The 22859-nt window shown below is 37.2% G+C and overlaps 2 protein-coding genes across 4 annotated transcripts in view; one reads left to right on the top strand and one right to left on the bottom strand.

Annotated features, from left to right (window-relative positions):
- Nucleotides 1-95: 95 nt before the first annotated feature.
- Nucleotides 96-22818, bottom strand: LOC122841496 (mitochondrial ubiquitin ligase activator of nfkb 1-A). Of its 2 annotated transcripts, none has more exons than XM_044134825.1 (5): nt 22682-22818; nt 2449-2575; nt 2282-2369; nt 2035-2155; nt 96-908 (listed from the first exon to the last, which is right to left on the bottom strand). In XM_044134825.1, exons 2-5 carry the CDS (start codon nt 2563-2565, stop codon nt 416-418), a joined length of 819 nt encoding a protein of 272 aa, XP_043990760.1. In that variant the 5' UTR covers nt 2566-2575; nt 22682-22818; the 3' UTR covers nt 96-415. The 2 variants fall into 2 exon arrangements, with proteins under 2 accessions (XP_043990760.1, XP_043990759.1); XM_044134824.1 differs by lacking the exon at nt 22682-22818 and adding an exon at nt 2713-2838.
- LOC122841495 (vasoactive intestinal polypeptide receptor-like) overlaps nt 11374-22859 on the top strand; it is a 36000-nt gene continuing 24514 nt past the window's right edge. Inside the window, exons 1-2 of one of the 2 annotated variants that reach the window (XM_044134821.1) lie at nt 11374-11725; nt 15068-15161. In XM_044134821.1, coding sequence (XP_043990756.1) covers nt 11666-11725; nt 15068-15161 — 154 coding nt within the window. In that variant the 5' untranslated portion in view covers nt 11374-11665. Of the gene's footprint in view, nt 11726-15067; nt 15162-22647; nt 22738-22859 lie in introns of those variants that run through there. The other variant, XM_044134822.1, reaches the window with a different exon arrangement.

Genomic DNA, 22859 nt, shown 5'->3' with positions numbered 1-22859 from the left:
TAAAGTTAAATGTGAAGTTTTAAAAGTTTTTAAATGTCTTAAATTTGACTTACTGAAACCTGTAGATACCCTTTAGAGCAGAAAAAGCTGCAAAATCTTTTTCACCAATAATTTATTTAAAGGTACACCTTTTATTAGAAGAAAAACTTGTTCCCTTGATTTAAAAGCAGCAGTAAAAATGTCCCAAAAATAATGCAACTAAAGCATATTCACATTATATCCCTCAGTAGTCACTAATCAGCACTAACTGTCAGTAGGTCAAAAGCTTTGAATCGGTCCACTTGTGCAAATCTTTAAAATACGTTACGATATTATTAGAAATATGAAGTATGCATGATGGGGGTTTCTTTGTCTTGATTTTTGTTCTTTTTTGAGTAGAAACTTTAGGCACGGCTTTAAACCAGCAGCACTGCGCCTATCTGGATCCGTCGTCCGGTTTTCCAAACGCTTTGTACAAGACGGCGGCGAACAGAGAGGCCCCGGTGAGGCCGGTCACAGCCGTCAGCGTCTTCCACATGCTGGCCGAAGCCTCGTGTCTGTCCATGAAGCTCCTGTAGTCGCTGGGCACCAGGATGTAGCTGCGTCCGTCCTGCGGGGCCCGCAGGCTGACCACCCGGCCACCCTCCAGCGCCACCTCTCCGAACCCCGTCATGCTGCTTCCCACACGCAGCATCTGTTCGCTCTCCACCATGGCCACGGGTTTCTCGCCACTCAGACCCTGTGCCACCATCTCCACCAGACCCTCCTGAGCGCGTCTCGTTTTGGAGTAAACCCTGTCCATGTAGCCCCCCGAGGCCTCCAGGGGGTTCTGCACCTTCACGTGAACGTCGGCGATGTAAGAACCGGGCTGGACTAAACTGAAGGGGACGGAGTTGTTGGTCTCATTCTTGTTGATTGTCCGGGGGATCCTGAAATAGGAGCTGTAATAAATGACTGATATTTACATTTAAGTGACATTTAGCTTGATGGACCAACTGGATATAATGAGGAATTGTGAAGTGGAAGGAAAATTAAATTTCAAACACACATTAAAGTCAGAAAAAAAATAGCTGCAAAGGCTTCAAAGAGAGATTATAGTTTTAGCTTTTTTGCTCATTAAAACCTAGAATTTATAGGAACATTAAAGTAACTTCACAAATCCATAGCTCAGGTGGGAAAGTCTTTTGAGAAAAGAAATATCATTCCACGCCACACTGAGTATTTCAGTTTTGTGAAACACTGTGGTGGTAGCATCATGCTTCCTCTGATGCAACACAGGTTTTGTTTCCCAGCTGCGCTGGAATGATTTAGGCGAAAACGTATTCATGTGTGGCAGAATAACCCAGACCAAATGTAGAATTTGTCGCAACACTTGGAAAGAAATGTTCTCGGATGCCTTCGGTTTTATCTCCCTGAGTTTGAGCTATTTTCCAAAGAATGAAGAACGCTGCAGTAAAGTCTTTCTACAAATATCGTAACACAATTGTGCTAGCTTGGTAAAACCCAGCTGGTTTTACCAAGCTAGACTTTGCTTCTTCCGGACGGTCAGGACCATCAGTTATTGAGAAACGATTGCTTCCTGGAGGTATGAACTTTTGAGTTTTACGTTTTTCCCAATTGCTAAACGTTTGGCTGTGAGGCATACAATGCGCTGCTTTGACACTATGAAGCTTACCCAAAACTGCCTGCTCTGTAACCAACCATCCTCCACTGCAAAGAGTGCCGAGCTGAACAAGGTGGCTGTTAATGTTGATTTAATATGTGGAAGTGTGACCTATAGCTTTGCTCACTTCCATTGCTAAAACTACAGGCAGACTACAATTCTAAAACAGCACAGAAAATCACAACTTCTCCATCTGTTTGCTGATTGAGTTGGTTGAAATTGTACCCAAGAAATCCAAATGAATAGGAGAAAGCCCAGACAGCACACTGAAGGGAGATGAGAATGAAGCAGCAGTGGCCAAACTACATTTACGCTCTCCTTAAAATCCACTGAAAGATGTAGTTGCTACAATATATTCAAAATCTCAACCTTTGTGAGAGAATTATAGTTACCAAGTCCTGGTGATATAGTTCCAGTACTTCCAGTGCTCTTCCACCACAACCTTCTGAATCACACCGTGGCATCGAGGGACAAATTTGCTTTGCAGGACCTCCCCATCAGCCTGAACAATGCCTTCACACAGACAGACAGAAAACGAAAGTCTTCAAAAACCTTACATTGTAAAAAGTATAATAATAATAATAATAATAATAATAATAATAATAATAATAATAATAATAATATCAGACAGGTTTCTACCTTCAACAGCAACATACTGGAGTCGTTTGTGCGAAGATGCGTTCAGCACTTTAAGTAAATGATCATCAGGTTTGAAAACTGGGATTTTCTAAAAGGTGACAAAAACAAATTTCAGTCGCCATGAAACAAGGCAGAGCTGTCTTATTAATAACAGAGGCCAAACTTGCCTTGAGCGTTTTTATTTCCTCCTTCTTTTCCCGGTAGAGCTTATAAAACAAACCGGAGAAGGCAAGGCTAGTGCCCATACCGATCAAAACCAAGGGGTTTGGAGAAGAGTCGCCCATAGCTGAAAACCTGGAAAGTGAAACCGTTTAAAACAAACTGCATGGCAAAGCAGAGAAAATGCTGAGGATGGCAGTGTTAAAAAATTAGTTTAAAACGGACCCATTACGCTGTATTATAGTTTCAAACAGTATAAGTTAAAAACGAACCTTTATCTAATAAAACCGAAGGGTAAAGGAGTCACATGTACTTGCTAGAGTAACAGAAAATGAAACAAAGGTTTATTTTATAGTTTCAATTCCTTGTTTTCTTGATGGCGTCACGTCTGCTCAACCAATAGAATTCCAGCTGTACTTCTCTTGTCCAGCAGGTGGCAGCAGCGACGTGAGAAGTTCTATTTTCATTCACTTAATCTCGTTTAAAGGATAAAAAATCGGGTATTTTGTCATAATTTGGCTCTGCGCTGTCTAAAATCAATGTTTAATATCATATTATGGATTATTTTAACAGTAATGCGCCGTAATAAAATAATTTTTCTACACATGATTAAACATTTCTAGCGTCTGCCCATTTGTTTTTAACCTGCAAAGTCCAGTGATACTATAATTTATAAATATTGAAAAGTTAATTGATTTCAGTAACTCTGCTTACTAAGTGAAACACATTATAGAGAAGAATAACGCCTAGAGAGACATTCTGCAACCTTTATTTCTGTTAATTATGATTACTATTCACAGCTAATGAAAACATGACAAGATTACAAAATTACATCAGAGTAATAATAATAACCTACAGACTTCCAGTCTTAATGAAAAGTATTTATTACTTGATCCTTTTAATCTAGTAAAAAAAAAATAAGAAGAAAATGCTTCTCATGACTAATATTTTAGAATTCCTGGCAAATTTCTTACAATTTGCAAAGTTATATAAAAGTCTAAAGGTGCAGGAGTTCTTTTTTTTTTTAAATTTAATTGCTATTTTAATTAACTCTTGTGCTCAGTGCTCTGAGAAGACAACCACTACTCCATGTTGGTTTTGTGTGTTTTCTGCTTCTTGTTCTGTCTGTGTGTTACTGAGTAAACCTGCCAGCACGATGTATTTATGAATGTGATCATTTCTAGACTGAGTAATAATGCATTTATTTCTTTAGATTTCCAGAAACCTTTCTGAGAGACATTGGGAGTGTTTCTAAAGTACTCGTATAGATTTTTAATGTAAGTTATTTTCTCGTTTTTTTTTTTTTTTTTTTTTTTAACATCTTGAAATTGGGCCTCTGCCTCTTCTCCAACTTTCTTTATTGCATTTTACAACTTGACACACATCAATCATTGGTACAATGAAAACACAGTAGTTTTCAAAGAAGTTCAAGCTGATTTCTCCCAGAACCCAGCCCACCCCAAACGCACCCCGTCCAGGTCCAAGCACAAGACAAACAGCCTGCTGGGATCCAGTCCCTGTAGTAGTTTCTAGCAACACAACATACACACACATCCATTCACACACATTCAAAAGGAGGCAGGAAAATAAATAAATAAAAAATAATAATACTGATACTAAATAAATAAATGAATATATACTTAAGCATACATATTATTAAGTTAAACAAGTATACAAATAAATTACAAATGAAGAAAGAAAAAGAAAGAAAAAATAAAATAATAAAAAATAATAATTTTAAATAAATAAATAAATTATAAGACGGAGAGTATATATCAGTTAAAAAGAAAAGAATTGGATTGGATATTAATGAGAAGGCCTACAGATAATTTAATTTTCTTCTGAATCAGGTAGCAAGGTCATGGTACCCACAATAGATAGGAAAGGTCTCCAAGTCTCCATAAATTTACTGGTGGAACCCTTAAGTGAAAATCTGAGTTTTTCCAGCTTCAGGTTGTAAAGAACTTCTCTGACCCAATAGTCATGAGACGGGGGGACGTTTAGTTTCCATCTAAGTAAAATAAGTCTTTGAGCCAAAAGGGTAGTGAAGGCTAGGGCTTGTTTCAAAGAACGCGAAAGGCCCGGGGCTGGAGGGATGCCAAATATAGCCGATAATGAATTGGGGAGAATTGTCTGATTATATGCTTGACTTAGTGTTTTAAAAATGTTACCCCAATACCCGATTAGCTTTGGGCACGCCCAAAACATGTGGGTATGGTTAGCTGGCGACTGTCCGCACCTGTTGCAAATGTCGCTGACTGATGGGTAAATCTTTGCTAATTTTGCGTTTGTTTAATGCACTTTATAGAATATTTTGCACTGTATTAAAACATGTCGGGCACAGATCAAGGACTTATGAATTAAATCCTTGGCAGCCTCCCACTGCTCCTCCTCCACCCTAGCACCCAACTCCCCCTCCCAGGCTGTTTTAACAAAAGCTGCAGGTCTTGAGGTGTTATTATTAATAGAATTATAGACGAATGAAATACATTTTTTCCGTTGTGGGTCTAATTGTAGAAGGGTATCTAAAAGTGTTTCAGGGGGTCGATTAGGAAAGTGTGGAAACACTTTTTTAACATAATCCCTGGCCTGAAAGAACCGAAAGAGATGAGAATTAGGCAGTTGGAATTTGGATGAAAGTTCAGCAAAGGATGAAAAGGTATTATTGTTATAAAGATCCTTTACAGTCTTGATCCCTCTGTCGTGCCAAGAGTTAAAAACTAAATCAGTGACTGAAGGCATGAAGTTACAATTTTTAGCTAAAGGAGTTTGTATCGAGGGTCCATGCAGGCCAAATTGTTTCCTGAATTGGATCCAAATCCTTAATGTGGCCTTAACTATGGGATTGTTCTCTATTAGGGAGAGGGGCAGGGGGAGCTGAGAGCAGAGAGGACAACGAATAACGGCTAGATGCCCTTTCAATCTGCACCCAGGCAGGTGAAGCCTCAGCATCACACCCCCAATATAATAGTTTCTGTATATTAGCTGCCCAGTAGTATTGCCTGAAGTTGGGAAGAGCAAGTCCACCCTCACCGGTTGGGGACTGTAGCACTGATTTACGAAGTCTGGCAGGTCTTTTAAGCCATAAGAATTGGGATATTTTCTTATCCAACTTGTCAAAAAAGGACTTTGTAATTAGTATAGGAACATGTTGGAAAAGGTAGAAAAAGTTTGGTAAAATTACCATTTTAACCAGGTTCACCCGTCCCATCAAAGATAATGGTAATAAGGACCACCTGTCGAAATCTTTCTCCATGTTCTCTAATAACGGTGAAAAATTCTTATTCATCAAGTTGGACATAGAAGAACAAATAAATATCCCTAAGTAAAAAAAAAGTGTCACAAAGGTGGGTTGAAAAGCTTTGAAGTGCTCACGGCTGCTGAAGCGTGTAATTATGAGATACAGATCCTTCCTCAATAGCAGGTTTTCCAGACAAAGCTTGAGTGAATTTTGAGTCTGAATGAGACTGAATGCTGCAATTTCCTTCGCTATGGTAACCTGGGCTGCCAATTTGAGTTCTCAGAACCTTATCAGATAATTACATTCTATATATAAAGACATGCTTCGATATATTCAAACCATAATTCAGAAGTGTTAAAGATACAAGCATTAGCTTGGCTAGCAGTAACATCTTGACTTTAGTTAAACTGTCCAGAAAGGATTTAAGATTCACTTTGTTGTCTTTTCTTTGAGCATTTCTATTGAAAAAAAATATATTTTTTTTTTGCTCTCCCATCAACTACAGCATCTCCAACCAGACCATCACACTACCTCCACCACATTAGATCTCCTTTTTCTGAAACCTTCTGTTTGATTTGCACAAAATGAGAAAAACGCCTTCACTTTTAGTCTCCTTAGTCAACAGAATATTTTTCCAAATTTCATCAAGACATTTTTTAAGCGAAAGGTAAGAAGAGCCTTTCTGCTTTTATCTTAATCGACATGGAGCTGCAACTATATCCCTTTTTTTTATTTTTATGTGTCGCTATTTCTGGAATTCTGCTCATCAACGTGACATTCATGTTATACTTTTGTCATTTTCTGAGACGGATTTGGCTCTTTAGAAATAACAGTTCATTCCAGATGCTTCATGTAAGCTTGCTGTATCCATTCCAACACCAGTTCTCATGTTTATTTAATTTCTCTTTGGAATCAACAAAGTATTTTTTGCATTTTTAATTGAATTCAGTGTGTGTTTGGGGTGATGTCATTGTTGGCACACGTAAGTTTCAAAGTATCTGTTGAATTGAAGTGAAGTTGAAGAGTTAAGAATGAGTCCTTTGTCTGTTTGTTTGCTTTGTCCAAAGCACAGGAATCGTTTGCAGCAGATTAACCCCATTAGCATAAAGCTGCTAGCGCTAGGCTACCAAATGTAGCTACCAAATGTTTGAAGGAGTCAGGACTCCTTCAAACATTTGGTAGCATTTTGGCCATATTTGATTCTTGTCGACTTTGAGCTTTTGTACAGAAGGCAAGTTACTTGTCTACATGAGGAGTAGCAAATTTAAATGTTGCTACTCTTATGGTTTGGATCAGATGGTTAAAACATTTAGGTGTTTCAACAGGACCATGAACCTGCACACTTATCCACAGATGTTCTGGAATGGGTAAAGAAGGTTTACCATAGGTTTTTGGAAAACATGGATTTCCTTTGTATATAAAAAAATCTCCATCTCATTTACATGGACTCTATTAATGCTGCCAAAATATCCAGCCAGGACTGTATTAGAGGTTTGTTGATTGTAGATGTGCATTGTCTTAAAAGGCAATTAATTAAATATTTCTGAGTGTAAGTTTATATTTGCATCTCTATAGTGTTGACCGGGTGTGGATTAGAAACAAATTACGATAATTTCAAGCCTTACACTTAAAATACCGTATCTATAACTCATTCAAATTGACTCAGTGCTAACTGTTAGCCGCTGTCTGGCATCAAACTGAATGCTTTGTATAATTTCAGGAGACTGATGTTTGCCTTAGGGAGGCAGGTCCAGAACACGCATGCTCTCAACTCTGAAGCAGCTAATCCTCTGATTGCTTTTCACTCAGGCAGATTAGCGGTGACCAGTGCGATCTCGCCGTTAATCACAGCGTGAAGTGTCAGACTCAGCCAGCTTCCTTATTCTCTGCTTCCCAATGTGTGCTGAGCAGAAATCTGCTTCTCTTTCTTGGCAAACATCACCTGCCTGTAACCACACACCTGCCGTACACAGACGTTAGAAGAAATTATGGCACCCAGTGACATGTTCATCTCTTTTCTAAATGAAAATTAAGATCTAGGCTTTTTATGTTCCAAACATAAAAAGTATTTCCTGTAACATTTAACAAGAGGTTCAAAAAGCCATTTTCCTCAGTTTTAATTGTTTAGTTATACCATTTGATGTTGTTTCTGTTCTCAGTATTGCTAATATTCAGGGCTGGACTTGGAAGAATAAAGGCCCCTGCGCTGTAATTTACATAAACAAAAATGTTTTACTCATATAAATTACAAAACATTAATAGGTAGGTCTTTATATTTGCAGGTACAAATTGATAGATGGTTTGTTTAAAACGTGGCAGATGGCTACATGTCGGTCTAAAACAAAAGTCTAATTTTGACATATTGGGGTGTAGTTTCAATTTATAAAAGCCCAACAATAGTTTAATGAAACACCACATGCAAAATGAGCGCATGGCTTTAATATGAACATGTACAGTATAAACAAAAAACTATTTCTTTGGGCCACCCCACAACTTAGAGTCCTAGGCAACTGCCTCTGTAATCAATTTTTAAAATCTGGCTTAGCCAATGTTAGCACCAATCAACCAACCTGGGAGGAAGTCAGAGTACCTGGAGAGAACCCATGCATGCACCGGGAGAACATGCAAGCAGGAAGACATTTTGGACACATGACTTTCTTCCTGCTCTGAACGAGTGCTCCCAACTGCTCCACTTGTCCGTGTACGTCTAAAAGTCACACAGGCTGTCACGGGGTGTCCTAATTTTTCTACATGACTTTATGTGAACCAGCACTTTTCCCTCTCCTCTGCATGCCACTCACACACATCGTTTTCACTCCTGTTCCGCGACAGAAAAGAGTCACAGAGACTGAAAATGAAATTGTCTCTCACTGAAGCAGATTACTGCGTTTCTGGCTATCGGCTCCACAGAAATAGAAGCAAATCTTGAGGGATATCTCAGACTCCACGGGTTTTTATAGCGTAGAGCGGAGGTGAAGAAAGAGACTGCGGTGCATTAAATAATTTCAGTTCTCGCAAAGCCTCCTCTGTCGCTTCATAACGCCTGATTGTGATTCAGGTGTTGCTTCCTCTCCGGTACATCTGTCCTTGACGGCCCGCTGAAAGGAATAAACGGCATTCGAATGGATGACGTTGGTTTCCCCATTGTTGGAAGGCTTTTTAAGTAAGGAATATGAAGCTTTGCAGCTGCAAGACTACGTCAAACAGAAAAAAAAAACCGAACAAACTGATGGCCACAGACGAACCAGCAAGTTACCTGACTGGAAAACAGCTGTGAAGCATCTATGGAGGAATGCAGGGGCTTTACTTAAGGATTCCCACAAGACAGGGCAATAAATTGGGGCAAAATAGATTCTTGGGGTTTACAAATAAAGCAAATGTTCTTATTTCAAAAGCAGGGGGATGGGGGGGAAATCCAATAATCCTTTATCCAGGAACTAAAAACTTTAAATCATCTTCTTGAGGCTTTCTTTCGACAGTGGCTTTTGTTGTACTGTGCCTCCACAAAGGACAGATTTCCAGACTCTCTCCCTTAGTTCAAAACCAAACTACAAACTCCTTTTCATATCTACATATAATCCCTGTAATGTTTTTATTTTTAGTAAATTGCCATATTACTTTGGGGGTGAGGGGGGAGATCAACTGTTTTTCCGTTTTTAACTTGCTCTGTACAATATCCTTGTATTTTGATTTTATTTTATTTTTTTTTCTCAATTTCAGACAGTAGAAAAAAAAAATTGCTTCATTAATACTCAAGGTTTGGGATGCTATTTTATGTTCTAACTCTGATTCACCCCAGTCAAATTTAAGACCTTTTAAGGCTACTTTTTAATGCTAGCTTGAATGAGCCTTGTCACTCAGACAGACATATTTAAAAACGATTAGTTAATGCAATATTGTCACAAAGTTTATGTCAAACTCATGTTCAGTAACAGGAGAGTCAGTTAAATCCCATTTAACAAATCTTTTCTAGTTATTAAAATTATTTGTAACCAATCCTGGTATATGTTGACTGTCAGTGGCTGTTTTCTTTTGTCATTGACTGATTTGACAATAGACTTTTGTTTTAGTGTTCTCAGAGTGCAGTGCTTGTTGGGGCAGACAGTTTTCTTTGAGTTTTGATTTGCCTCCTGAAAATCTAAAATTCTTCAAAAGTTCTTTTTCTTGGATTTCTATTGGCTCTCTGATCTGATCTCTTATATTTTTACTCATCAGCCAGGATTTTACTTTTCCAACAGCTTTAAGTCTGTTTCTGCTGTGTAGGACTGATATATTTTTGCAGAACAAAGAAATAGAGGACATTTCAAGAAGGTGCGTCCAGCTGTCCATCCGTATACCCTGTTGCTACCAGTTCTGAGTCTCTGCATTTCGCTCCGCTCTGCTGCCAGGATTTTGGACTGTTTGGGTCCGTTTGTACCGATATTCGTCATTAAACATCATTCTCCTCACTTCTACCTGGGTCTGCTGCGTCCTGCCTCACCGCCTACTCCGCATTTCATGACCGCTGTAATGAAATCACGCTCCTCGTTGTGTTGTGATTGTTTTGGGGGGGGGGAATTGCAGAAGATTTATGACAGCACTTATCAGAAATGAGCAGCAAACCCTTCTCGATCTGGTTTGCACTGCCTTGGGATTCCCTGCTCCGAATGTGATTTCACCGCCTGCTCGTATCTTGAGCTCGATGAGTCTGATACATCTTCATAATTATCATCGCTGCTGCCCACAGAGAGGGATCGGAGCAGCTGTCTGGCAGCCTGCAGCTCAGCTCCTCTGATTTTTAATTATTTTTTTTTGGATCAGCATCTCTACGAGCCTCATGCGCTGCGTTGCTCCAGCCTTAGTTGCGTTATGGCAACACTTTACGAAGTGATTACCTCTAAAAGGTGATTCATTTTTGAGCAGGTGATTCTTTATGAGTCATTTCCGTCTGATTAGCACGATAGTTAGTTACTCTGTCTATTCTCATGTTTAGGGATGTTATTTTAGTTGATGATTCGAGCGGCTAGATTTTTTTTTTTCATACAGCATTTTATTCCCCCCCAGAAGCTGACAAAAAAACGTAAGATTTTTCAATGGATTTGTCTTGTAAAGTCACTATAGCATTTCCTTTATTTATGTATTGTCCCTTAACAAAAAAAAAAAACAAAAAAAAAAACAGACGGATGAACAAATTTTTGTTCCCTGTTTTTCATCCAAACATAAGATTATTGTCTTGTCCAGAAATGCAGTTTGCCAGCGATGCTATGTGAATGTTTGAACCAGGATATTCTCACGGATTACCTGTTGCTCCACGAAGGTTATGGACTTTTGTAATTCTTTACTGCCAGGAAGTGAAAAGAAGAAATGGGCAAAAAAATAAAAAAATAAAAAATCTTCGGTTTATCTAAAACTCTTCAGCGAGAGTTCTGATGAGTAAAACAAGATAAATCTAATTCCTTCATAGTTTAACTCCCCCCGTGGTTCCCTGTTGAACCCAGAACTTTCTTTTTAATACATAAAAGCCCTTAATAATCAAGATCTGATTACCCCCGGAGTTTCTAACAGAGCTCTTCTCTTCCAGACCGCAAATTTACATTTTTATTTTTTTTTAAATAAGAAGTGACGGTGTGACGACACCGATGTGTCCGTGTGACAAAAATCTCCAAACATGTTTGACAGAGAAGACATTTTGTCTGTTATTGGAAGTTTTTTTTTTTTTTTTTTTTTTTAAACGCACCTTGTTCTGCGATGATTTCTCATTGGTTTGGTTTCATTGGAGGACGAAGAGGAAGAGGAAAGGAGGAGGAGGAAGACTTGTGGCGCGGAGCAGATCTCTCCACCAGGAGCGCAGAGCGCACAGAGTGAACACAGCGACCCATTCAGAACCTGTTTCGGATTATCACAGATTTTTTTTCAAAAAGACTTATTTAATATTCTTCATATTGTTTTTATGTATGTATATATACATATATATATATATAATCTTCTGGTTGATTTAGAGGATTATGTTGGTGCGGTTCTCCAGGAGCATTTGCCTGTTTTTGTCCTGCGCGCTGCTGGATCTGGTGAGTGTATTTAAGCTATCTAAGTTTTCTCACGACTTGAACTTTTCGCTCGTTTTGTTTTTCCAAGCACTCTCGTCGGTTGGCCTGCTATATAGAGCGATGTCAGACTGACCCTCGAGTTGTAAATCGTATTATATGCGGATGGTCTGCAAAGTGGCTGCTGGATGTAGCGCGCACCAAACTGCTCCGCGGATCATCATCTGATTTCACACACTGATCCGTGTTTGTGGATGGAAGTTTTGCGATTTTACCGTCGTTTTACCACCGGGACGCGATGTTATTATCTTGTTCTTTTTTTTTTTAACTCAATTTCCTCTCCAAGTTCTCACTTCATTTTTGCCTCCAAACAAAGCCGCAGTCCTCCACTGACTCAGTGACGTCTGCGTATTTTGAGTTTCTTTACATGACCAAGGTTAGAGAAGTCATCCAGCGGGGAAACCATGGCAACGACCTTTCCTTCGTCTCTCTTCTACTCCCTGGTTTTCCACTAACAACATCATCATCCGCTGATCGGTCCGGAATTCAGCTGGAGGTCAGATCTCTTTGAGCAGCAGAAAAGTGTGTTTCAGCTCTTTGGATGAAGGGGAAAAGATATGAAATCAGGGCATTTCTAAACGTGAGATCATCCTCCCTCCTCACTACTTGCGCAACTTAAAGGGAACTCTCATCCCTCACTGTCAACATTGCCAAATCAACACTGTGGGAAATAACGGAAGAGAAAGTGAAGCAGCAGGACTCATATGGGCCCCGTTAGTGGTCAACTACATCAGTCGGATTAATGGAAGGACTCATCCAGCAAAGCAGAATCAACAAATCATCATGAAAAAAAAGCTCCTGTGGAGTATCTTGTAAAAGTATCGAGTAAATAACCCGTGGCGTTTGGATGCAGCCCCATTAATTCTGAAACCCCTAGTTAAAAATGAGTGCGCCAGTCAATCTGAAAAGTGTGGCATGCCTTTGTGTGCAGCCTCCTTTACTGCGATAGTCATAAATCAAATTTGTGCAACCAATTTTCTTCAGAAGTCAATATTTTCACACCTTGAGTACTTATTAAAAACAAGTCTGAGAGGAGTGATGCCTTGCATGGAGGCCCCTTTACTCTGGTACCCCAAAGTAGGGGTGGTCGATGCGAACTTAAAAGTTTTATCATGAGATTTTGTTGTACTATTGTGATAAAAGGTGACAATACAAACTGTTTAGTACTTATTTTTTTAGGAAACTGACACAACAATCAAAAAAACTGCTCTTGAAAAATATTCTCACTTTTTAAATTACGCTTAGATTTCATGCACACATTTATTGTATTTAGTCATATTTTCATTTTGGAACTCACATTGAACAAACTGTGGAGAAAATAGTAAAACTAACAATCGAGACAGACACTTTTGTTTTTAACATCATTCATTCGAATTTTTCATGACGATAAATTTAAATTCTTATTATAAAAAAATGTATTGCAGTAAATGATAAACTATATAAACGCTCACCACTACTCTGAAGTACATCGCAGTGCAACTCATTTCCTAGAGAAGCTACCTAATCAAAAATACTTGAAAAGTGTTCACGCCTTAGGAGTCTCTCACAAAAATAACAGCAGGAATTTGTATTTCAGTCCCTTTTGTTGCCCTTAAATAAAACCCAGTGCAAACACGTGCCTTTAAAAGTCATCGAACATGAAAAAAAGTTTTTAGAAATGATTTAAAACCACTAACGTGCCACATTATCAAAACTGTGGAAAAGGGGCATGGAAAACCTGACGTGGACATGTTATTTTCAGAAACTCAAACCAACAAATAAACCACATTTTGATGTATTGTTGTCTGAAACAACTTTGAAACACAGTGAGAGTGTCAGGACCGTTTGAGGTTACATCACTTTTAGCTTTTCAGGAACAATAATCGCACTGTGAATGCACGCGAACCAGGTCAGCTCGCCAGCTGGGTCAATTAGCGTCGGCTTTGTATGGAATACACACGCTGTTTGCGGGTGTATGCAAATGTTTCTCATTGTCAAGCCAAGGAAAAAGCTTTGCCTTATCTACAAAGCTTGAAATCTTGCCACCATTCTCTGTGGTGGAAACAAACAAATTAACCAGATAGCAGCCCACGCTTTTCACAGGTGGCAAAAGTTCCCAAAGTGTGGGGCGCGCCCCCTATAGGGGGCGCAGTGCCATTGCAGGGGGGAAGCGGCGAGAAGCGGTATGGATGAAAACAAAAACAACAACAAAAACCCAGTTACAATAAAGTGTTTTACTGAAAAGACGGTTTGTAGTTTGTTTTGTTAAAACCGGAAGTGTGAAATAAACTTCAGTGGAGTTTGAAAACAAAATATGTGTATAGATTTATGACTGGTTGAACGATGTGTGTGCCCAGTTGATTTTTTTTTTTTCTTTTTTGGGGGGATTTTATTGTAATCCATGGGGCGGGGGAGGAGAAAATCTTTGGGAACCACTGGACTATAGTATTTATTTTCCTAATTTTGTTAAAAGAAAGCCACAATTAGTCCCAAGGTCATGGGGGGGGGGTAAAAAAAAAATTTAAAAACGTTTTGAGAGGCAAAAATCTAACTCTTCTTATGAACCCGAGCACGTTGTCCCCCACGGTGAAGCATGGTGGTGGCTGTGTTATGCTGGTGTGGTTGGTTTTCTTCAACTTCAGTAGGAACATGGATGGAGCTACTTATCTGAAAATTCAATAAGAAAACCCGTCACAGGACGCAAAAGAGCTGAGCCGTAGGTGGAAATCCACACGAACATACGGCTGGGGCTACACAGGAACCGTTTGGATCAAAGCGTGTTCACTCATTAGAATGGCCTAGTCAAAGTACAGACATAAATCCAATGGAGAATCCGAAGAATGCTTAGAAAATTGAAGTTCGCAGACGCTTTCTGTCCAGTTTATCAGAGTTTTAGCTAGTTAGCAAAGAAGAACGGACTGTAAAGACTTGTGGCTGTTTCCGACACATCAAATGTTTTGTGAGAAGTTATAAAATAAAATAAAAAACACACACACACACACTTGTTCCACCAGTTTGTGTTAGTTTTCATTAAGGAAATGCTGATAAAATACATTTATTTGTTATTTGCTGGGGACAATACACATTATTTAATATGTTGGTACACACAACGGAATTAGACAAAAGGCTATTTTTGTTTTGTTATCGATGGCTAATTTTGTCCAACGAAGAACAAACAAAAATGATACAAAGCAATACAATTACTTCATTAAGCGACCAAACGTGAAAAGAAATTCAAGGTGTGTGGAAAATTGTACAAAGCTCTCGTATTGCACAGCACTTCCCAGAAAACGCAGAGAAGACAAAAGTGAAATATTGTGTCTGCAGGTGCGTTCGGCGCAGAGTCCGATGTGTGACCTGATTCTGGAAATAGACAAGGAGAGAGCCATGTGCCAAGCTCAGGTTGAGAACAACACGGCAGGTATGTGGGCGCCTTACGTCGTTTCACTTCATTTTGGTGGCTGCCATTATTCCTTCCCATAATCCTTTGCGCATCACAGAGCCGGGTTGCGATTGACACAACAAGCGCTAAAGACAACAGAAGCTGTTCAGACCCGGCTTTACGTTCTCACCTGCATGGCTGAACTCAAGTCCACCTCATTGCAGCTTATTATCATGTTTTTGACTCTCAGAAGTCTCACACAAGTATTCATGTCTCGGTAGCTTGTCACTTTAGAAACTATTAATTTCAACGTATTCTGTGTGACAAAGCAGCACACCAAAGCTTTCCAAAGTTTTTCACTGGAAAAACTCAAAATCTTCTACATAAAATCTTATCTAGAAACAAAACAAGTATTCTAGAAATACTTGTTTCTATTCTAGAAACAAGAAAAATACTTGTTTCTATTCTAGAAACAAGAAAAATACTTTTTTCTAGTGCAAACAAGTATTTTGTTTGCACTAGAAACAAGTATTTTTTGTTTCTAGTGCAAATATCTCAGCCTGGTTGAAATAAGACAAAACTGACTTACAAGTAACTTTTAATCAAGAAATAGGAGAGTGTTTTAAGTCACTAATTCCTTAACATTGATTAAAAAAAAGTACTCCTTCCATGGGAAGATTATTTTACTTGTAACATGGGTAAAATAAGTCAAATAATTGGCTAATGGAAATAGTACTTTTTCCTCCATATTAAGGAATTGTTGACCTAAACCACTCTCGTGTTTCTTGCTGAAAAGTTACTTGTAAGTTAGTTTTGTCTTATTTTAAGTGTACTAAGATGTAGTTAGTAAGATTTTGTTTTTCTTTTTGCAGCGTTCACGCGTCGTCTTTCCACTTTACGTAACTGAGAAGTGGAAGGAATTATTGTTAAAATGATGTATTGTTTTCAAACTTGTAATAAAAATTATTATTAGAATTATTTAGTGGGTTTGCATTCTGGCCATTTACCTTGGTACCCCTAAATAAAACCCAGTAGAGCGAATTGTTCTCTGAAGCCTTTTTTTTTTTTACCTCTATGTATTTTAATACTTTAATCTCAATGTAAATATTTCATAGATACAGAATAAAAAAAACAGTATTCACTCTATTTGTAGAATTACATTTGATTTTGTTGCTTTTAGTTGTCGTCTTTCTGTTTTCTGTCACTCTCCAAACTGTGATGTCATCCTGTCACAGAAAATCCCCATAAGTTTCCATCAAAGTTTGCATTCGTGACAAAATGTGGAAGAGTCAAAGTCGCTTGAAGCTTAATTAAATTTTTTCTGGAATCACCTCACGCTGTAAGCAAATCGAGCGCTCCTTCGGGACGGAAAAGCAAAACAAATCCACCCGAGCCGGTGTTATGCCGAGAAACGCATGCCTGCCGAGAATTGCATCCCCTGTCGCGGGAGCGCGCATCGCTCTAAACTCTCGCATTTTAATGAGGAAACGGACTGAAATATGACCGAAGACGAAACTTTTAAAGACATTCGTAACAATATCACGTTTCTTAACGATGTAAGCCCTAAAACGGTGGGTTTTATATCGCAGATTAATTGAAATAAATACGGTTTTTACACATTTATTGAGACAAATGAGTCGAACGTTTTTCAGTCAGTGTCTGAAGAAAACGCTCTCCGCATTTGATTTGAAATTTCCCGATTTTTCATTTAACATCATATTAGCTTAAAGTATTACAAAACAGAAACCCATTATGTAGAACATTTTATATCATGCTTAACCGTCTAGTCTATTAATGTAGAGGGGATGCATTTTAATTACTGAGCCTGCCAATATTTGTATCCCCTGTCTACTGTTGATATGAAACGTATAGCAGTAGCACAGAGAATAAGTGTCATTACGTAGAAAAGGTAAAGTCCCTCTTAACTCTTCATTTCTTCAAGTTAGCAGAGGGATGCATTTTTTTGCATATCAAATTATTAGCTTGCCAATACATGTAGACCTTATATATTTTCTACAAATATAATTCTACTGACACAAAACATATACCAGCAGTTCATAAAACAAGTGTGATTGTATAGAAAAAGTAATTTCACTCTTAACTCTAAGCAGGGGATGCATGTACAGCAAAGCCTATAATTAGCCTGCCAAAATATGCATGGCCTCTCCGTGTTCTTCAAATATTATCCTATTGATATAAAACTCATACCAGTAATTCATAGAACATCTCTGATTATGTAGAAAAGGTGAAATCCCTCTTTAATTCTTTATTTCTCCAAGTTAACAGGGAAAGCATTTTTTTGGCAATATGGATGTCGAGCCTGCCAAAATATGCATGCCCTATCTATTTTCCTCAAATTTTATCCTATTGCTATGAAATTCATACCAGTAGTTCATAGAACTACTCTGATTATATAGAAAAAGCTATTTCACTCCTATCTTTTCATTTCTCCAAGTTAGCAGGGGATGCATTTTTTGGCAATATGGATGTTGAGCCTGCCAAAATATGCATGCCCTATCTATTTTCCTCAAATCTTATCCCATTGATTTAAAACTTATACCAGCAGTTCATAGAACTACTCTGATTATGTAGAAAAAGTTATTTCACTCTAAACTCTTTATTTCTTCAAGTTAGCAGGGGATGCATTTTTTGGCAATATGGAGGTTGAGCCTGCCAAAATATGCATGCCCTATCTATTTTCCTCAAATCTTATCCCATTGATTTAAAACTTATACCAGCAGTTCATAGAACTACTCTGATTATGTAGAAAAAGTTATTTCACTCTAAACTCTTTATTTCTTCAAGTTAGCAGGGGATGCATTTTTTGGCAATATGGAGGTTGAGCCTGCCAAAATATGCATGCCCTATCTATTTTCCTCAAATCTTATCCCATTGATTTAAAACTTATACCAGCAGTTCATAGAACTACTCTGATTATGTAGAAAAATTTATTTCACTCTAAACTCTGTATTTCTCCAAGTTAGCAGGGGATGCATTTTACAGCAACGCCTATTATTAGCCTGCCAAAATCTCCATGCCTTATTTATTGACCTCTATATATGAAATTGATGTATTCCTTATTATTATCATGTAAGATGGTCAGTTATGATGTCTTTAAAAATGTCATGTGAATGATGCTTACAAAATTGTCTGTACTGTTGTAATTGTAAATGGTTCCCTTTCTTACAAACTTTAATTTATTAACAGCATCATTAAATATGAAAGAATTTCAACTCATGGTTCCATACAGTAATTGTATTCACTTAAAAGTCACACTTGTCTATATGACCAGGGTCCTTTTTATGGTATTGCATGTATCCAACAAGGTGAGAAAAACAAGAACAATTATTGTTTATTATAATCAAAAATGTCATAATTGGGTAACTAGGATGTTAATTTAACATTCTATCCTCTCAACAACGGCATTTATGAGAAGCAAAGGGATGAAAGTGTCAAGATGGAAATGTGAAACAGTTCAACGTCCAGCAAGATGTGGTTTCATGTTGTGTGTTTGCTCTTAAAGTAAGTGATGTTTAGTATATATATATATATATATATATATATATATATATATATATATATATATATATATATATATATTTACTTATATTTCCTATGTAATGTTGAACATTGTCTGTTTACAAATTCATTTATATAACCTTTATGTGCACTGTTCTGTCACTTTCCACATATATGTATATCTATCTATGTCTGAAGATAGATAGAATTGTATATCACTATATTTGTATACATGCTAGTTCATGTTTTTGATGTTTTGTTGTGAAAAAGAATAATATGAAAGTGGTGGTCTAATAATCACAACTAATGCATTAGATTAATAGCATTAGATTAATTGCCATTAATCTAATGCTATTTTGCATGAGTAGAACTTTTAAGATGATGAACAGCTTTGGCTAAGTTAAACTGTGCATTTCTGCCGGAAATATAATGTAGTTTATTAATTATATTTTTTATTACATGGTTGATTTCTCTTAATGACAATGGAAAGATTCTGAAATAAGTATAGCAAAAATGTTTATTCATAAATGTCATGACCTCTACTTTGACAAATATTTTATCTTTGTAGTGTGTCTACTGTTTATCTTCTTTCCATTAAAATAAAATATATATTAGTCGTTACAGTTTGCAGGGTGACCTGAACTTTCCATCACCAGCAGAAGCTGTTAATACCATGAGACTCAACATTTCTTCCACACTTCTTTCAGGATCAGGTGTCTTGAAATGTTTTTATTCAGTTCCTATGTGCGTGGGATACTATGTTTTGTGTAAAATCATGCACGCACAAAAAAATTGTGTTAGGCCATCTATTTTATCTAATTAGAAATATTAAAACATTGAACTTTGCAGATGTGTGAAGTACAATCATGTTAGTGTTTATGTCAAATTCAATTAGTGAAGAACATTTCAATACACCTGGCCTTGATCTCTAATAAATAAATTGCACATAACAATGCCCAATGTAAAACTATTGATGCAAAAAACATAATAAACAAACTTAAAATTGTTCTAGAATACAATTACACCTTTCGTGAGTAGCTTTAATGTAACATAAAAAGCAAAAAGGATTTGCAGTTTGTGAAAGTACAAAACTGGAATGAGATGTACCATGTAAACCCTTATATTCATAAGGGTTTACAAAATGACAACTTTCACAACATATACATACATATACACATATTAACATAACATAACATAGACATATTAACATTTTCTGAATGCCATTTTTATACTTTCAGTCGCATAAGTTGGAGAAAATTATAAAAAAGTAAACACTCAGTGATACTTTCTTTTACCATAAATCCCAAAAATACCTTAAATACATATGTGTTTCAATTCATGAATAAACAGACACCATGTGATCCTGCCTAATATGCCAATATGATGTGCAGTTTCTATTACTTGTATCTGTTTATGAGACCAGACATTATCAAAAAGGGATGATTAGAAGACTGAGACACAAACATAGGATTATTGTTGTTCAACTTTCTAAAGAGCACTAACAAATGTAATTCTAAAAAAAAAAAAAAAAAATAAAAAAAAAAGAAACGGAAAAAAAATTACCGTTAAATTTATTTTATAACATTGATTTAAAGTTGCGGTTTGTTTTTCTGTAGAGTTAGTGGATAAACTCTGCAGACACTGTGGGAGAGAGGACAAAGAAGATCAGATGTGGGTAAGACAACAATGTAATGCATTGAAAACAAAATTCAGGTAAACCATATACCATCCTTAAAACAGCTGCAAAGTATTGAGATATACAAAGGTTTTTTTTAAGTACAGTCGTAAAACATTAAACACAGTTGCTTATGGTCCCAGAATTTGTTTTTACCTCCATACATGTCAGGAACAGGCTGTAATCTCCTCAAATATTGGGCTACCAAGCATATATTGATAATTAAGAAGAGGCTTCATGTTGACAAAACCCAATATCACCTTCAGTAAACAGATAAAGAACTAAAAACATTCTTTATGTTGAATATTCTTTATGTTGTTACTTGACCATTTTGATTTTTTTATTTACAGATCGCATGTGACAGATGCAAGTGGTGGTACCACCTAGGCTGTGTTAAGTTCCCACAAACCAACACAGACAACTGCTGTGCAATGTGTTTGTAGATTTTGTTTGCAGCAATCTGGACCTTTAATGACTGCAGGATTTGCAGTTTAAACATGTGACATAATTTCACTTGACATAATTGGTTTTCCAAAAAATTACTGTTATAAATATTATTTTGTAGAATTTTATAAAAAAGTGATTTAATTTTTATGTTAAACCAAAATAAAAATTGTTGGTGCATGCTTTACATTTAGCAAGGTTGCATTGTCGGATTTATTTCCTTTAGTATCCTTGCAATAGCAAAAATAAAGAAATAACATTCTCTACATGATCACACTTGTTCTATGAACTGCTGATATAAGTTTTAAATCAATGGGATAAGATTTGAGGAAAATAGATAGGGCATGCATATTTTGGCAGGCTCAACCTCCATATTGCCAAAAAATGCATCCCCTGCTAACTTGGAGAAATAAAGAGTGTAGAGTGAAATAGCTTTTTCTACATAATCAGAGTAGTTCTATGAACTACTGGTATGAATTTCATAGCAATAGGATAAAATTTGAGGAAAATAGATAGGGCATGCATATTTTGGCAGGCTCAACATCCATATTGCCAAAAAATGCATCCCCTGCTAACTTGGAGAAATGAAAAGATAGGAGTGAAATAGCTTTTTCTATATAATCAGAGTAGTTCTATGAACTACTGGTATGAATTTCATAGCAATAGGATAAAATTTGAGGAAAATAGATAGGGCATGCATATTTTGGCAGGCTCGACATCCATATTGCCAAAAAAATGCTTTCCCTGTTAACTTGGAGAAATAAAGAATTAAAGAGGGATTTCACCTTTTCTACATAATCAGAGATGTTCTATGAATTACTGGTATGAGTTTTATATCAATAGGATAATATTTGAAGAACACGGAGAGGCCATGCATATTTTGGCAGGCTAATTATAGGCTTTGCTGTACATGCATCCCCTGCTTAGAGTTAAGAGTGAAATTACTTTTTCTATATAATCACACTTGTTTTATGAACTGCTGGTATACGTTTTGTGTCAGTAGAATTATATTTGTAGAAAATATATAAGGTCTACATGTATTGGCAAGCTAATAATTTGATATGCAAAAAAATGCATCCCTCTGCTAACTTGAAGAAATGAAGAGTTAAGAGGGACTTTGCCTTTTCTACGTAATGACACTTATTCTCTGTGCTACTGCTATACGTTTCATATCAACAGTAGACAGGGGATACAAATATTGGCAGGCTCAGTAATTAAAATGCATCCCCTCTACATTAATAGACTAGACGGTTAAGCATGATATAAAATGTTCTACATAATGGGTCTCTGTTTTGTAATACTTTAAGCTAATATGATGTTAAATGAAAAATCGGGAAATTTCAAATCAAATGCGGAGAGCGTTTTCTTCAGACACTGACTGAAAAACGTTCGACTCATTTGTCTCAATAAATGTGTAAAAAACGTATTTATTTCAATTAATCTGCGATATAAAACCCACCGTTTTAGGGCTTACATCGTTAAGAAACGTGATATTGTTACGAATGTCTTTAAAAGTTTCGTCTTCGGTCATATTTCAGTCCGTTTCCTCATTAAAATGCGAGAGTTTAGAGCGGTGCGCGCTCCCGCGACAGGGGATGCAATTCTCGGCAGGCATGCGTTTCTCGGCATAACACCGGAACTGTCATCTACACGAATCACTTTTTACAAAAGAAACAAACAACCAACGAATATGCAACAACGAACCTCGATTTGGTTCATTGTTTTTATTCTGTTGTTTTTATTCTTGATGGGTTTTGAATTACATGTGACGCAGTGATGGGGGAAAGCACAGTACGCCATTACACTCGGCTCGCTTATGATTTCACCGAGTGTGACTGAAACTCTGGCGAGAGACGCTGGGGGACCGCTCATTTTCACACAACACAAAAGTCATTAAACTCTCATCAGCGTTTTAACTTACCCGTGATGTGCAGGGAATAAACTCCGTCTCGAATGTATCCTCGGGATGGTGTTTCGGTAGGTCGTGGGAGCAGGTGTGGCGACCTGATCCCTAAAGTTACGGCCTCATCCTCTGAATTCAAACAGCAGCGAAGGAAGGAAAGCTGCTTTAATAGTCATGGTGACACCGTGTTACCTCG

Source organism: Gambusia affinis, linkage group LG12 (assembly GCF_019740435.1).
Source record: "Gambusia affinis linkage group LG12, SWU_Gaff_1.0, whole genome shotgun sequence".
Classification (NCBI taxonomy): Eukaryota; Metazoa; Chordata; class Actinopteri; order Cyprinodontiformes; family Poeciliidae; genus Gambusia; species Gambusia affinis.
Note: the sequence above shows the minus strand (reverse complement) of the source record. Positions and strands in the feature narration are given on the sequence as shown.